Source organism: Propithecus coquereli, unplaced genomic scaffold (assembly GCF_000956105.1).
Source record: "Propithecus coquereli isolate 6110/MARCELLA unplaced genomic scaffold, Pcoq_1.0 Scaffold30, whole genome shotgun sequence".
NCBI lineage: Eukaryota > Metazoa > Chordata > Mammalia > Primates > Indriidae > Propithecus > Propithecus coquereli.
This window is the reverse complement of record NW_012148619.1, coordinates 6,454,974-6,471,767: the sequence shown is the minus strand read 5'-3', so window position 1 is coordinate 6,471,767 and position 16,794 is coordinate 6,454,974. Positions and strand designations below refer to the sequence as shown.

General features: G+C 42.4%; 1 protein-coding gene across 2 annotated transcripts in view; it reads right to left on the bottom strand.

The window, feature by feature from the left end:
- Positions 1 to 15,752, bottom strand: part of MPPED2 (metallophosphoesterase domain containing 2) — a 168,409-nt gene extending 152,657 nt beyond the window's left edge. Inside the window, exons 1-2 of one of the 2 annotated variants that reach the window (XM_012649582.1) lie at positions 15,738 to 15,752; positions 8,984 to 9,232 (exon numbers count right to left, since the gene is read on the bottom strand). In XM_012649582.1, the coding sequence (XP_012505036.1) occupies positions 8,984 to 9,111 (128 nt within the window). In that variant the 5' untranslated portion in view covers positions 9,112 to 9,232; positions 15,738 to 15,752. Of the gene's footprint in view, positions 1 to 8,983; positions 9,233 to 14,779; positions 15,598 to 15,737 lie in introns of those variants that run through there. The other variant, XM_012649581.1, reaches the window with a different exon arrangement.
- Positions 15,753 to 16,794: the final 1,042 nt, after the last annotated feature.

The window sequence follows — 16,794 nt, the reverse complement described above, 5'->3', positions numbered from 1 at the left end:
CTAAAAATTTATCTCTTCACTTTATTAAATGGTGATGCTAGTTTTTCTTTTTGTTTTTGTTTTTTTAACTAGTTTTAACATCTTTAATGCTTAATACAAACTTGCACAAAAATTTAAACCAACTAGAAGGGCTTATATTCTTTTTCTTAAATTATTATTATTTTTTCTTTCTCTTACCAACTTGTGATTTGATAGAGGGGTTTATATTCTTGATTTATGGTAAACAGGAAAAAATGAAAAGTCTGCAAAACTGCATTTTCTTATTTGCATATATTTTACCCTTCTACAGGGACAGAAATTGAAGAAAATGAAATCTTCAAAGCAAAACAGAACAGAAATATGCAGACCCAAATACTGCAAGAGCCAATAAATCCAACAGAATTTCCTCTTTGCAGAGTTAGTGTTTCCACATAGACAAAGACTCCAAGTGTACTTTTTACATTAAAAAAAAAAGGCAGACTAACATGGAGGTCTGCAAAAGTATGGCAGTTTTGTCCATACTGATATTGAAATAATAGCCTAACTATGCCAGGATAGCTACTTAAACATCTAGTTTCCAATATGCTGTGAAAATCAAAAAGGGAAAAAGACACGGGTAGGCGAGAGCTAAAGAAATACTGAAAAGGAAGAAAAACAAGCTGTTGAATAGATCTTCCAAGACTCCGTAAGCTTTTTCTCCTTCTTGGAAATAGTTCAGAACTACCTAGAGTTTGCTGTTTGTTATACGAGACAAGATGCAGTTGATTGAGCAGCATTAGCTTTGTTTTTACATCTTAAAATCTCAACTTCATAAATTCTAAAATCTCAGAATTAAAATTGAATATGTCACAAATATAAATTACCTATTGCATGACTTCCTGTTTAGTTTGCCTTGCCATTTGTATAATTATATCAAAACATCTCCATGAAAGAAGTTTAAAAACACCCCAAACTATATTTAGAAGAGGAGACAGATTCAATCCACAAGGAGATGTAATCTGATGGCTCCCAGTTTCAGGATATGTCTATCCATTGACTGTGGCTACACTTTCTCTATGAATCTTTCTTTATTCCTATAAATGTAGGTAATTTTCAGAACTTGAAATCTAGATGTAATATAGTACATAGGATCTGTTTTATTTGTCAAAATTCTTACCCTCTCAGAGAGTCAAGTAGCCAACAAACAAACAAACAAATAAACAAAAAACACTGCCTAGTTACACAACATACAGCTAGGGTTCTAAGAACAAATCCATATGGACAAAAGAAAATCTAATTTTAGATTGCTTTTTGAATGCTCGAATGCAAACAATGAAATCTACAGAATAGGAAAAAAGTCTGCTCTAAAATGAAGCCCAACTGTCACGGACCACAAGACAGTACCCTCAGGGAGTGTATAGGAAAAATAACTTATTTTTAAAAAAGAAATGAGAGAAGAAAAGAAAAATACACTGTGTTTATATATAAAGTGCAAACTAAAAGGGCCATTCAGCATTTCCAAGATGAATGTGAGATTGAAAACATTAAAAAAAAATGATGGCCATGCTAATGTGCAGGCCAGTGATAAATTTGTAATGAGAATGAGAAAGTGGCTAACCAAGAGAGAAGTACATGCTTAGAATTTTTTTTCAAACAACAAATGCAGCCCAACTCCGTAGCAAAGGATAAATTTCTACCTGGTTAAGACAGTACCATTTTACAGAGCCCCAGACATTCATTCATTCATTGATAAGACTCTTTCCCTGTGTGAGAGTCAAGGTCATTTCTCCTTGCCCACCACCATATCCCCATGGTGTCTTACCATTATATTCTTTCTCTGTGGAATATCACTGATGCTATGGGATTTGTGTTCTTAATTTTAAATAGATTAAAAAAAAAAAAAAAGTAAGAAATAGGAGAACTCCCAGACTGCCAGAATGAGAAGGGATGATGCTATAGGCCATCAAGTCTAATAGCTGGTGAGGAAAAGAACCTGAAATTCAGAGGCCCAACTTGTTAACAACCATAGTGCTAATTAGTGACCATGACAGTAGAAATGCAAGTTCCCTGAAACACTTGCAAGTAGTCTACCACAGCAAGCTATTTATTTACTGACACTGTATACTCTCTTGGCTTCCAAAGATGGATTTGAAGGTACAGTCATGTGCCGCATAAAGATGCTTTGGTCAATGATGGACCACATATATGAAGGTGGTCTCGTAGATTATAATGGACTTGAAAAATTACTGTAGTAACGTTGTAGTTGTTGTAATGTCATTTCAGCATAACGCATTATTCACATGTTTGTGGTGATGTTGGTTTAAACAAACCTACTGCTCTGCCAGTCATATAAAAGTATAACACACACAATTATGTACAGTACATAACACTTGATAATAAGACTATGTTACTGGTTTATATATTTACTATACTATACTTTTAATTGTTTTAGAGTGTGCTTCTTCTGCTTAGTTAACTGTAAAACAGCCTCATGCAGGTCCTTCCAGAGGTATTCCAGAAGTTGCTGTCATCATAGGAGATGACAGACAGCTCCATGTGTGTTATCACTTCTGAATTCCTACCAGTGGAACAGGATAGGGATGATATTGTGGGTCATCATAAGTGACACTGATGATCCTTTGTAGGCCTAGGCTAGCTACTGTGTGTATCTGTGTCTTAGTTTTTAACAAAAAAAGTTTAAAAATTAAAAAGAAAAATTTTAAACTAGACAAAAGCTTATAGAATAAGGATATAAAGAAAATATTTTTGTACAGCTGCACAATGTGTTTGTGTTTTAAGCTGTGTTATTATAAGAGAGCCAAAAAGTTCAAGAAATTAAAAAATATATGAAGTAAAAAAGTTACAGTAAGCTAAGGTTAATTTATTATTAAAGAATGGAAAATATTTTTTATAAATTTAGGGTAGCCTAAGTGGACGGTATTTACGAAGTCTACAGTAGTGTACAGTGATGTCCTAGGCCTTCACGTTCACTCACTATTCACTCACTGAGAGCAACTTCCAGTTTCACAAGCCCCATTCATGCTCAGTGCTCTATACTGTGTACCATTTTTTATCTTTTATACTACATTTTTACTGTACCTGTTCTACGTTTAGATATGTTTAGATGCACCAATGCTTAGTACTGTGTTACAACTGCCTACAACAGTACAATAACATGCTGTACAGGTTTGCAGCCTAGGCTATACCACATAGCTAAGGTGTGTAATAGGCCATACCATTTAGGTTTGTGTAAGTAACACTCTATCATTCCCGCACAAGGACAAAATCGCCTAACGATGAATTTCTCAGAATGTATCCCCATCATTAAGGGAGGCATGACTGTACTTCCTTAAAAATTTCCCTTCAGTTGCAAGACTATGAAGTAGATAACAATGTTCTCATCTCCCCACACATGAGCAAGTTGAATTATATGGAACCAACAAACAGCATTTGGCCTATTCCTTGATTGTAACATAAAATAGAAGAAGGTGCCACCCAAGGAAGCGAGGCCCAAAGAAAAAAGAAGATTTACATCACAGCAAGCCATTACAGCAAATACTACAGACAAAACAGAAGGACTTGAAGATAAATTACATTTTTATCATTCTTTAAAAAAAAAGGTTTTATCATGAAAGTGTTACACAGCCATTACAAAAATAATTCAAATTATACAAAAGTATAAGAAATAAAAAGTGAAAGGTCCTTAGCCAACCTTCTCTTCCCCAGATTCATTGCCAAATTTATTCGCTAAATGATCATCAGTAATGTTGGTACTTATCCTTCCACACACTTTTATATAGTTATTTAACCAAGTGGCACCTTTCTATAACACTCTTTTATAACTTTGTTTTTGCACCTAAGGCTACCCAATATAGACCTAAAACAAATATTTACTTCCCACCACATTCTTGAAATAGGTAAGAATGAAACCTAAGATCAGACGAGCAAAAATAATTTGGCATGCAATGATCACCCAGACATCCTAAAAACTACAGATTATTTTTGATTAGCAATGCCCAAGCAACACTGACAGATGCTATACAATGCAATGATATAACAATAAAACAAGTTGTACTTGTCAGGTTTTATATAGCCAAGCAGTTTAGAAATGAAGATGTTCATTTATCTCATGCTCACCAGCTAGTAGACAAAACCATAAATATTATCTCAGCATCTATTTATCAAGCTAGCTATCTTTCAGGCACTATATGTCATATACATCATCTCATTTAATGCTCACAACCATTTTAAAGGGTCATTAAATCCATTTTACAGATGAGAAGACTGAGGTTCAGTAATTTCTCCATCATCACCCAGCCAAGCCTGTAACTGGCAGGATCAGCATTCATATACAGACCTCTGATTTCAGACCACATTCTCAGCTACCATGTGTATACTGTCCTCATTCCCCAGCCCAAGCTGTGCCCTTTGCACTCAATCCTGGTTACTTATACTTAACTCTCGATGCTTCTGTTTTAGCCACAAGGTGGGGAGTCTGAGAAATTGGCAGGGGTACAGGGGCCTAGGTCCAGCCCAAGCAAAGGAAGGCCACTGTGATTCCATAGAGAAAACCAGGCAGCACAGGGCTCATAAGATTCCTTCCCCTCTTGGGATTGCCACTCCCATGGAGTCACCAGAGGTAGATGAGACATTCCTAGACATTTTAGGATCTTGACAGGCACTAAATTGGGGCCCCTGCCAACCTGCCAACCAAAAGTTCCAGCTAGAAAAGTTTCCATGGTGCTTTGCTGTTAATGCCTCCTTGAGGAAGACAGGACAAAACTTACCAATAACTTTCTTATTTCCTCATTTATTTGCAGAATAAATTGAGACAGTTTAGAATTAAAAAAACAGAATCTATAAAACAATCATTAATGATAATAGCTAACATTTATTGAGTATAGATTGAGTATAGACCATATACTAAGCATTCCTCTAAGAACTTCACATGTAATACTGTTTCATCCTTTTATCCTCCACAACCTTTTGAGATAGGCTCTACTTTTATCATTCACATTTTACAGATGGAAAAAGAAAACAAAGACAAATTAAGACATTTATCTATAGTCGGTTATACAGCTAGTCAGTGGTGCAACCAGGTTTTAAATCTGATAATCTGACTCCACTAGTGATGTTACTCTGCCTTCCTAAAACAAGAGTAAAAGAACAAATGCTAAGTTAAGATTCCAGGGGTGTTAACAAGCAAAGGCACAGATAAAGAAAATGGCTAAAACTGAAAACAAAATTTGGTTTAGGCTTCCTAGTAGTCAATTCTTAAAGAAAAAGATGAGGAATTACCCCTGCAGGGTAAGCTATCACCCTGGTTTGCACGGGACTGAGAGTTTCCCATAACATGGGACTTTCAGTGATAAAACTGAGATGGCTGGATACTCTACCAATGAAGTTTGATAGTATTTTATTAGCCCTCAGATCATGAAAAACATCAAAATCCTTACGGTGTTTTCAGATCTACATTGGCTCCTTCAGCACCTCCTTCCATGAACATTAAAAAATACTAAATAATTTTCTCAACATTCTGCTTGGGAAAGACGAAAGGACTGTGGAAAAATGAAGCCCTGCTAATTGCTAAGTTTCAATCATCACATCTATTAGTATGTTCAAGAGTCTGGGTAAGAGGGGCACACAAATTCTAAGTTAAATTTGCTCTGCCAACTCCAGCTGTGCTTTAATTTTCTTTCCCAAGGTCAGATAGGATTGCTTTCTTTAAAAAAAAAAAATCTTCCCTATGTAACAAGCAGAGATTAAGCCAGTCGTTCTTAGAGAGCTTCGTGGCAGTCTTGTCAGAACTCAGAGATGAAAACTAAACCAATACCTCGTAAAGCTGGTTGAAAGTCAGGTCTGAAATTAGAAATGAGCCTCATGAAGATGGAGACTGGGTCTTATTTATTTTTGTTCTCCCTACAGCAACATCTCACAAATAAATGTTATCTTAATTGCAATTTTAGTAAGTCAGAGCTGAAAAGGTCCTTGACTATTATTTGGTGCGAATGTTTACAGATGAATAAACTGAGGCTTAGAGAAGAAAAGTAAGTTGGCCAGGGTTAGTCACAAAGCTGAGCTGAGACTAACTGAACTAAATGGGAAGCGAATGATTCCTAACAAGGTGAGAAAACCCCAGCTACCACCACTAGGTTGAACTAAAGAAAACAAGAGATCATTAAAGGGACAGGGATTAACTCCAATCCAGGTAATCTGTCACAGGTTTTCAGAGACCTGAGGTGTAAGTGAACAAGGAAAGCAAATGTTTTAAGAATACCGTGCAAAATAAATGAGCAACTAATGCAAGTGGAAAAGACAAAATGTCTTTAAGGGAGAGGACCAAAGCTCTGCCATGACACCTTGAAAGTTTCAGAAACGCTGAAGAAATTTTAAACTAAATATTTTATAGGTATTTTCTAACCAATTTAAGTTTCTATTTATACTAAGGACAAATATTTTAACATAACAGAAATACAACATAATTGCATTCAGTCAAGATACCTGAACACCTATTATGGGCCAGTCACTGTGCTAGGTCATTGGCCCTACAGAACAATAGCATGGTCGCTAGCAAGAAAAAGTAAAACAAAGGAAAAAGTGAGCCAGTAGCCGAACCTCCATGCGAATATTCAAAATGTCAAGACCTGACAGAAAAATTCCAGGGAAAATCTCCAAGCATCAATCAAAAGTTCTCAGCTAAATGCATCATCAAATCAATAAATCAATCAACCAATATTTCTGAGCATCTGTCACCTGGTCAGAAGCATAATCCCTGCTTTAAGAAGTAAACAACGTAGATGAAAGGATAAGATATAGATAGACAAACAGATGAAGGAAAACAAAACTGCAGGTAGTATAAAGTAAATGCCAAGTAGCTCGGGCTGTGGTGTTGGGCGTGCACAATCATTTTGGAATTGGGAAGGGAGAGGTAGAAGAGGCTTCATAGAAGTGAAGGGAACTAAATTGGCTTTGAGGCATTTGATGAGCAGAGCATAAAGGTGTCACAGCTGTGAGAAACAGTGAAGACAATGGCACCAAGATGCAAAGTCCCACGGTGTGCTCAGGAGGCAGTGAGTCAATCTGTGTGGCTGGAGCAGAGGGTTCTGGTAGGAAGCCCTCACTGATAATAAAAATGAAAAGGCACAGTGGAACCAGCCTGTGCAAGAACCTTCTATTCCAAGGTCAGGAGTCTGGAAAAAGGGCTACACAGCTGTCTAAGTTGCCATTGCAAACCCCATTTTTCAAGCCATTTTTTTCAAAAGAGGTATAATTTGATCCTTCAAATTGGTCATGGCTAGATGTAAGCAGATCAGTTCTAAGGTTACATGATTTTTAAAATATCTCTGTGCATTCACAGTTCGCCAGTGGAATCTTACGGCCAAGAACAAGTGAGCAGATGTCGGCAGAACTGAGGACTAAGCTCAAGTTCCCCAGCAGTCATTTTCCGAGGAATCTGGACAAAACATACTTTCTTTTGCCTGATTGGAAACAGGATCCACAAAGTTCTTTGTGATTCTTTAATACTAAACGTCACACCAGCAAAACAGAGCTAAAGGTATCGTAAATCAGAGCTTATACACATTTTGTGACATATTTGATGAGAAACAAAAAGAAACAAAAGAATAAAAAGAATATTTGAAATGAACACATATTTATTGTTCAGAAAAGCCATTTTAACCAAAAAAAATCTTATTCCCCTTAAAAACTTTTCCTTATAACCATGTTAGCAATCCTTCATAATCATGAACATATTCTGATTTAAAGAAAGTATGAAGTTCTTAGAATAACACCAACCATTTGCAAGGATTTTTTTTCTTTTTCTTATTTAAGCATGCTGTTCTCGTATGGGCACTGTGCAGAAATGTCACCATAGGTAACCACGTGGATTTCTAGAATATACTTACAAAGCAACATTCTAGCATTTACACTAATATCCAGGCATCAAGGAAAAGACGTTTTTGTTTGGTGTTTCTAAATTTAAGGGGGTCTTGTGTGTGTGTTTGAGGTGGGGAGGTCCTACGAATTTTTAAATGCCCACATAAAACAACTACTAAAAAAAGAGCTTGTGACTTGGACATGCCCCGAGTTCAATTCTTCCAGGAGTGGTAAAAACAGTCAACAGAGCCCTAACCTTCTATGTTGACTATACAATAGTTTTCAAAGAGATTTAGTCCTACTGTGAAAGACTCATGTTAGACATTGGCAGGGTCTCAGAGAATGAGCATCAGGCCCTGAATGAACGAGGGAGATGGTGACCTTTCACCCCCTTCTGCTGAAAGCCCAGCACATCCTGTAGCAGAAGACCAGAAAAAAGTTGGTGTGCAACCAGGTGCTGCAAAATCCTTGCCCCTGGGTTTCTCCCACACTTTGTTCCTTAAACGGTTTAAACCTCAACATGACTTAAATGGTATTAGGGAGTGAGAGAAAAGTACAATTCGTGGAACCAACTGTTCCACTGTCCCTTAATCCTTTGTTCCCCATATTGTTTGAGTCCTGCAGCATGCAGCACACGTTTCACTAGCAACAGGCAAGACAATGGATCTAGCAGTAGCTGGACAATTAGTCCCAATTAGGCCTATTTCCCAGCTGAATGTAAAGGGGTAGTGGGGTGAGGTGTGGGGAAAAACTACAGAAATTTTAAAGAAATATTTCAGTATGGAAGCAAGCAATACAAGGTAAAGCAAATCGAACTGAGGGTCAGGAGACTTGGCCAAAATTCACTGTGTGACATTTGGCAAATACCTTACCCTCTCTGTTCCTTTCTGTTCTCAACTATAAAATGTGGACAACCTACCACCACCCCTCAGAGGCTCTGAAGACCGGATGTCAAACTGTAGTTGAAATTGCTCTGAAAATTTGAAATGTTACACAGATATAAGGGATTCCTCCTGTGCTATGTTCGAAACCACAGATACATCCGATTTGCAAATCATTTCCCTATTATTCTCCCCAGGGAAAGTCATTAGTGAACGCTTTTCTTTCTTATTTTATTTCTAATTTCTTTAAGTTCATGAGTGATACTTACATATGTACATGCGGTGGCTGGAATCTGCTCTGGTTGATGTTGTAGTGTGTGAACGCCTGGGTGGGGTTTGAGCTGTACTCATCCACCGTTATGGTAACTTTGCCTTGAGAAGGAATCCCATGTGCCATCCTTCCTCCCTATAGGCATGAGCAATTCACAGCTTTTCAGAGCAAAAGATGGAAGCAGGCATGGCGCATTTCAGCCAACCTCTGAATCCAAGGATCTATTCATCAATACTGCTGCACGTTTCTGGAAGAAAAAAAAAAAAAAAATATATATATATATATATATATATATATATACACACACACACACGTGTGTGTGTGTGTGTGTATAAAATGAGAACAAAGAGAAAGAGAGTATTCTAAAAGACACTGAATTTGACGTCTAGATATGAAATTAGTTCAGGGAAAATCTGAATACGTGTTGTCATCTCATGGATACTTCCTGCACTTCGAAGTGGACATTAAACTCTATATATCATTGCTGGATGATAGGAAATCATCTCAATGGAGTTCAAACTAAGATTTCCTCTTTAATTATAATTATAGCACTTAATGTGAATTACGAAAGGGGCATATCCACAGTTGCCATGGTGTCTAGCTATAAATGGTTTGTGCTGGAAGTTTGTGCTCCCTGCTAATTGGAATGTTTAGTCTTTACAAAGTTGGTGTCATATAATCATTTGAAAGCTCAATGCTTAAAACAGTCATATAACACAATAACAAATATAAATTTAAAATGATGAGCTTATAACTGATACCTGTACATAACTATAATACACACAATACACAAACATTACATATTACACATAATTTTTTCTTTCACAGCTCCCAAAATACATAGGTATTCCATGCCTCATATACATATGCATTCCTCTCTGGCCAAGAACTTTAGGGTAAGGCAAATCCTTTTTGCTAAATGTAGTGTAATTTCTTTAAACATTCCGGTCACTGAAGGGAAAGCCAAACACATCCAGGCCTGGACCACCACTTAGGATGCATCCATTACCTCCCTCTTCAAGCCCCGATGGAGTCGTAAAGGAGGCCAGCCGTTACATCCGCCACCTTATTCTTGGTGCTGCCTAATTCTCAGTAGTTGGTTTCGTTTTTTAAAAATCTCCATTAGTTCTGATTCTTTTTATAAATGTCAATATATTATTTGCCGCACTGGGTTGAGAAATGAAGATGTCTGTTTTTATGGCAGGTGTGCAAAGACTGAGGAAAGCAAATCCTTTGCATCGAAGCTGTTACAGTTGATCAGTGCCATAGAGAAGAAGGTAAGCACACTCCTTGCGCAACCCTGGGGTAACCCACACTCTTACTTGAAGTGCTCCGCATCAGAATAGGTTTGCCATGTGCATCATTAAGCTCTGAGAATCTTAAATGCTATCTCAAATAAAAATATTTAGAATAATAAGATTAGATTTAAATTTGGCATGAAACACCTTAAATATCGAGCAAAAGGCAGATGGCCTGCCATAGGCCATTTATTTTATTATTTTACAACCCCGGGCTTGTGTAGTCCTCCATATGCTAGCTGGGCTAAGAAATTCCAAAGTGTTCCACTCAAATCATTGCCTTCTTCATATTAGCAAAGCAAGCTAAATAACACCCACTTTGCCTGTGTCCCTAATGTACAACTGCACTGCCAAGAGATGAATCCCTGGCGCTCTGGCATTTTAAACAAAGTGTCACTTTGGGTTCTCTTTCTTCTTCCTGACTTCATGGGAGGTATGAGTCCTTTAAGCACCAGTTGATAGACAACCGGGCCAGAGGGATTAACTAAATTAAAATCTTTCCCTGCTCTTCTGATGTACCATATCTATAAGAACTGCTTACAAATCATAATGTACCAGTTTTCATACCAAGTTTGCAGCTGTTTCCTTAATTTCCCCCACAATTATATTTTACTGTTATTTTGCATAACAGTAAAACACAACACCTGCTTCAAATTGCAGTCCTGTTCTAAGTACTGTAATTCTCTTTTGAGACACAAAGTACCGAGACACTACTGAAGCGCAAAACTGCATAATTGCGTGGCACTGAAAAGTAAATACAAATGAAAACATCTTCCTGTTATAGAAATGACTGTCATTAAAAAGAATGTTAGCCATCAAAGCGCAGAGGGGGAAAAAAATACACATCTTCAGACTGCGAAAACTTAGTGTTTGCATAAATTAGAGAGCGGTGTAAAAATTACTTGGCAATTCTTATGTTCCTTCTTCCATCAGTGTCTATTGTGTGAAATACAGAACATTAAGAAGCAAAGGAAAACAAATTCATGTCTAGACCACTGTGACCTCTGAGTAACAATCTCTGTGCCCGGTGCCAGAAAGACTTTAAATGTTTCTAGAGTAAATTCGCTAATTAAACTAAGCAAAATGTGGGCTAGAAATAAAATATACATATGTAATATTTTAATAGCTATGCAATAACGTATGGTAGTTAGTTAGCAGGATGCCTTCCTAAGTTCTCCCATTTGAAGCTGAGAAGAGACAGAACTTAGAAAGTGACCAATTCGAACACCTAAATGGCGCGCTCTATCCTAAAGCCATCCTTTTCTATCAGTGAACATCTATGCCTCTCTGCACCTTTGCCCCAGCAAGACAAATAGAACATCTCTTCATCAGCAAGCACAGGCCCCTGTAACTCTGAAGGGCTAAATGGGTGGCTGGCACCTCATTTGAATTCATCTTTACCATGTTCCCTTTCAAATGTTTTATCGAAACAGTGCACCTGCAGCGACTATCTTCTTTAATCTAGAATCCTTTGAAGAAAATGTCAGACTGAGACAGAGAGCTTCAAAACTTTCACAGCACCTTTACCGACGAGTCAAGAAAAGACTTATTTTTTTAAATGCTTTATGTTCACCCCCCACCCACATCTCAAAATGAACATGTTCTAAGAATACTAAACACAAACACATGGAAAAGACTGGAGTTTTTTGGTGAACTCTCAGAGACAGGGGACAATGGGCAAAAGCACCTCCTTTAACCTGAGAAATCTGAAGAAAGCTTGAAACAAGACAGAAAGGTACACTGCCTAAAACTATCAAGAAGCTATATGACCTCACTTCACATATTTAGACAGTAAAACCTTCCAAATGATCATTTGGTGCATTGCATCTCACCCTCTTCACACTTACATTAACTTTTTACATACAATATTTAAAGAGAGCAGTATTCTTTTTAATTTTTTTTTAATTTTCATTTTATACTTCAACACACTTCTTCCACATAACAAAGGAACCCAACAAAAAATGCCAAGAAACCTAAAGAAAAATCTAAAAGGAACTGACACTGTCAAACATTCATGCTGGTGCTAGTTTGATTTTCTCTTTAAAAAAAAAAATATGAGCACATTTTGCATTTCCTAGACAGCAATCACTTCTGTCCCTTAAGCTGTACAACTAACAATGTTCTTTTCCAGGAATCTAGTTGGAAAACCTTTTAAGGTCCGCTGGCACTGAAGGGATTAAAAGCTGAGGAATTAAATAACTGTCTCCACCTCCTAGACACCAGAAGTCCAATTTACCAAAAGTTTCAAAGCAACAACTCATGACCTCTCTACCGGTGCACTGCCTGGCACAGCCTATGAGAAAGGAGCCCGCGATTTCCTCGTTTAAACAAGGATGCTCATTTTAATCGCTTGCCCCGAGAAGATCGCCCGACCGACAGTCTGGCGGGACTTTGGAACTTGCCTGCTCCAAATCCGCCAAATTGCGTTCTCGCCTCCTTCTGCCGCACAGATCGAGTGCGTTCTCAACTCACGCCCCTACTCTTCTATGCCCACTTCCAGCTACTCATCCCTGTATCTGGGAGCGATGCCCACACGCCTTCCCGGCGGCTTCTCCGCCAGGATTTTTGGGGGATGCTGACATAAAGTTCCACGTGCCTCGGTCCACAGAGCGCCCTCCCTCCCGCTGCACTTACACCTGAACTTGTCTCCAGCACTGCGGACACCCGGCTGGCACATTCTTTGGGAGAGGGAGGGCAAGACTTTTCTCCCGCGCCTCTGGCAACTCGTGGAGTCTATATAAGGTGGGGCGTTGGGGGGGGGGCGCGGAATTCTCTACTTTGGATTGGTTTGTTTGTTTTAAATCTACGGTGGGCAGTTGGGGGGGATGCTTCAGCATACACACACACACACACACACACACGCACGCACACACGCCCTGCCCTCCCAGCTCACGGCGGGCTATTCCCAGCCACCTTTCCCCCTTCCTTCCTAGAGCACCAGCTCGCCTTACTCGCTCAGTCCCCCGTTGCCACCTCCGTCGCCTCCGCTGCCGCCGCTCCTGCTGGCACTACTGGCGCTAGCGCTCGCGGCCCGGGCTCCGCAGGACGCCTGTCTTTTTTCTCTCCTTCTCCCCTAGCCCTGGATTGATTGATGACCACCAGCGGCCAATAGCTCTGACACCACGCCATCCTCGGTCGGGCATCGCAGCCCTACGTCCCCGTCGTCAGCCTCCAGGGCGCGTTGGCATCCCTGAACCCAGAGCCGCTGCCGCCTCCTAGCTCTGCCCGGGCGCTGCCAGGCTCCTTCCCCCGAGCGGCGGAGAAAGGAAGGGAGGGAGCCAGCGAGCGTTGGAAGGGGGTGTGGAGGCCACGGGTTCCCCTCCTCTTCTGAAATCTTTTCTTTCACTTAAAGTTTTGCTTGTTTTTTCCGCCCTGACCTGTTTGTGTTTATTTGTTTGCGGCATCTCAAATCAATTACACATTTTTCATGATCCACAATTGCACTTCATTTGGGGTGTGTTGGGGGAGGACTAGACGTGCTATAAATCAGCCCCACCGGGGCATCCTTAATTTATTTTCTTGCCGAATTCCAGCCTCCTCCCGAACCTCCGGAAAATGCCCCCTTCACCTCCTAGGCCGCAAAACCCTGGAATTCAAAGGCTTTACAAAGATAACCTTGTTACGTGTAAATAGCAAAGAAAACTCCTGTCTCGGTAGAGAAGAAATCCAGCGGCAGCGGTTACTTTTTTCTCGCTGCTCGTCCCCCGCCGCCCAGCCCCGACCTCAGCTCGGGTCGCCGGGTCGCTCCGCAGGCTGCGATCGTGGAGACCCGAGGCGGCCGCGGAGAGTGAGGTTGGGGCGCGGGGACAGGGTGAGAAGCAGCCCCGAGCGAGAGCTGCGCGCGCGGGGGCGGCCCGGGGCGCAGCCGGAGCACAAAGCTGCGCGGCGCCTTCCCCCCAGTCACTGCACCTGGCCTCGGGCCGCCGCGGGAGCCCGGGGATCGGGCCAACACAATGCACCCGGGCCTAGGCCGGGGCGGCTCGAACACATAACCCCGGGACCTTCTAGTAAACAGCTCGCAGAGCCCTCGTCCCCACCCCCATCCCCGCCGCCCGGCTTTGGCCGAAGCTTCTCGCCAACACCCCCTCCTCTCCTCCTAAGAAATCCGGGAGGAAGAAGGGGCAGAAAGGTGGGGACCCCAAGAGGTCGGGGGGCTGATGGCTAGGGGGGAGGGGAGCAGAGAAGAGGGGCAAGATGGGGAGTGGGAGGGAAGACAGCTCCTAAAAACGAATTCGCTTTCGCTCAGGGGTTGAAAATAAGCCTTTCCCGGGTCCCGAATTGCCCGGGAGGCGCCCGCTCGTGCGGATGTCAGGGGCACGGGGCAGCCGCGGTCCGCAGCCTCGGAGCCCCTAGCACGCGCCTCTGACAAGGCACCTCTCACCCGGGCTCCGCTTTGTGTGTGCATTTTTTTTCCCTTCCTCTCGCGCTCGGCACCGGGCTCCCGGCCGCCTCCTCCCCCTCCCCCGCCCTCCGCCTCCCTTCCCGGGGCGGATTACCTTTCCCGGGCTGCGCTCCGGGTCCCGGGGATGCCTTCAGCGCCCGGCGAGCAGGCGATCCATCGCCGAGCGGCGGGAGCGGGCTGGAGGAGCGCGGGGGGCGCGCGGGGGCGGCGAGGGGCGCGGACGGGCCAGAACCTTCGACCCCGGAGGTCCCGCCGCGGGCTAGGGCTGGGGGCCGGGGGGCGCGGCGCGAGAGGGAAGCGGGGGGAGAAAGGACCGGAGCAGCCTCAATCTGGGGAGAGAGCGAGCGAGGGGGCGAAGAGAGGGAGCGAGGGCGCGGCGAGCCGGAGGGAGCGCGAACGGTGCAGTGACAGGGACTGCCACTGGGGTCAAAGGAGCACAGCTCCAGGAAGCAGGGCGGCCGAGGCGCCGCTCCGTGCGCGCTCCCCGGCGGGACCCCGCGCCCCTGCACGCCCCTCCTGCAGTCCCGGCCCACTCGGACCCCCACCGGTGTCCCGAGGCCCCGGGATTTCGAGAGGAGGAGGAAGCCGAGGGCGAGGCCGGCAGCCTGCTGGTGCTCCCGGGTCAAGCAGGCAGCAGGAAGCTGAGCTGCAAGTTCATCATCATGAGTGTGATCAGCGTAAAAAATGATAGTGGAAGGGGGGCGGGCTACGGTGCCCCAGGAAAATAAGAGACCTTCCCCCCAAATGGGAGTCTTCTTCAAAGAGAACACCCAGGCCCCCCACCCATCGACCTGCCAGGCGCTGTCAGGAGTCCTGGCACCGTTCCAGGGCGCGGGGCTCGCGGCGGGGGCAAGGGGAGCGGCCGGGACACTTCGCTCAGACCAAGGAAGGCGACCCTAGGTTCCCTCCCCAACTGCTGGTTGAGGCTTTCCTGGGGGAGAACTGTGCTCTCTTTCGCCAAGCCTTTCAAGGAGACACACACACACACTCTCTCTCTCTCTGTCTCTCTCTCTGTCTCTCTCTCTCTCTCTCTCTCTCTCTCTCACTCTCACCTCTTTCTCTCTGCAATGTTGTTGCTGTGAAAGAAAAGGCCAACCCAGCTGATCATTTTTTTCCCCTCTATGAATTAAGGCAGGTGAGGGATAGGAGGGTGAGGGAAGGCAAAGACTCAGATTGTTTCCATGTTTGTCTTTTGGACAAAATTTTCCCCAAAAGATAAGCACTTCAAAATATTTTAAAAATCAAAGTTAGTCCAGTTTGCTACTTTGGAAACTGGAAGAAAAGGTTTTCAGGACAGCATGCAAACAACATAAGGAAAAGAAACGCCGCTGAAATACTAGAAGACAGAAAACTTGGTTGGCGAGGTTGTCTGTGAAAGATGAGGCGACCCTGTGATGTTATGCCATTGTCAAGGCTGAAAGATTGGGACAGCAACCAGATCTAATTCCTTTCTAGGAGTCAGACTCGAAGATCTATGCATTCTCCGAAGGGAAATCCAATGTATGTGTATGAGAGAGAAGTGTGCTAAGTATACTAAGTGACAACTGACTAGACATCCTGGCTGAAATTATATCCTCTAAAAATAAAAAGGAGTCATTTCAACCTGGTCTGTGGCCTCTGGGCTGCGACTAATTGGTTTCCAGGGCCTGGGGAGGAAAGCAGAGAGGCTGGTAGGAGCCCCTATAAAAAAAGATCAAACGAAATTCACTTGAAAATATTTCCCTTTTACAATAGCTTTCCTGGCACTTGAATTTTAAGTAACCCATCTCTTGTGCCTAGGCTGAAATGAAAGGGGAAATGGTCTTACTAATGTATTTATTTTATTGTACAGAATGCCTGGAGTGTCAGTACTTGTCAAATGTGCTGGGATGGAAAGGACAGTGCCTTTCCTTGCCCAGCACTAATCACAGCAAGTGACATTCCCGTTAAAGGATGCCAAAGATGGGGTGAAGGGGCACCTTTATATTTTGTTTTCCAGCCCAGCAGGGAACACTGACTAGAATCATGTTTTTGAATGGTTGGTTTTGTTTTCTTGACTCTATGAGTTAGCAATTCACTCCTCTTATCTAAATGGTTTGAATTTTTAGACTGATTTGGGCTGATTGAATC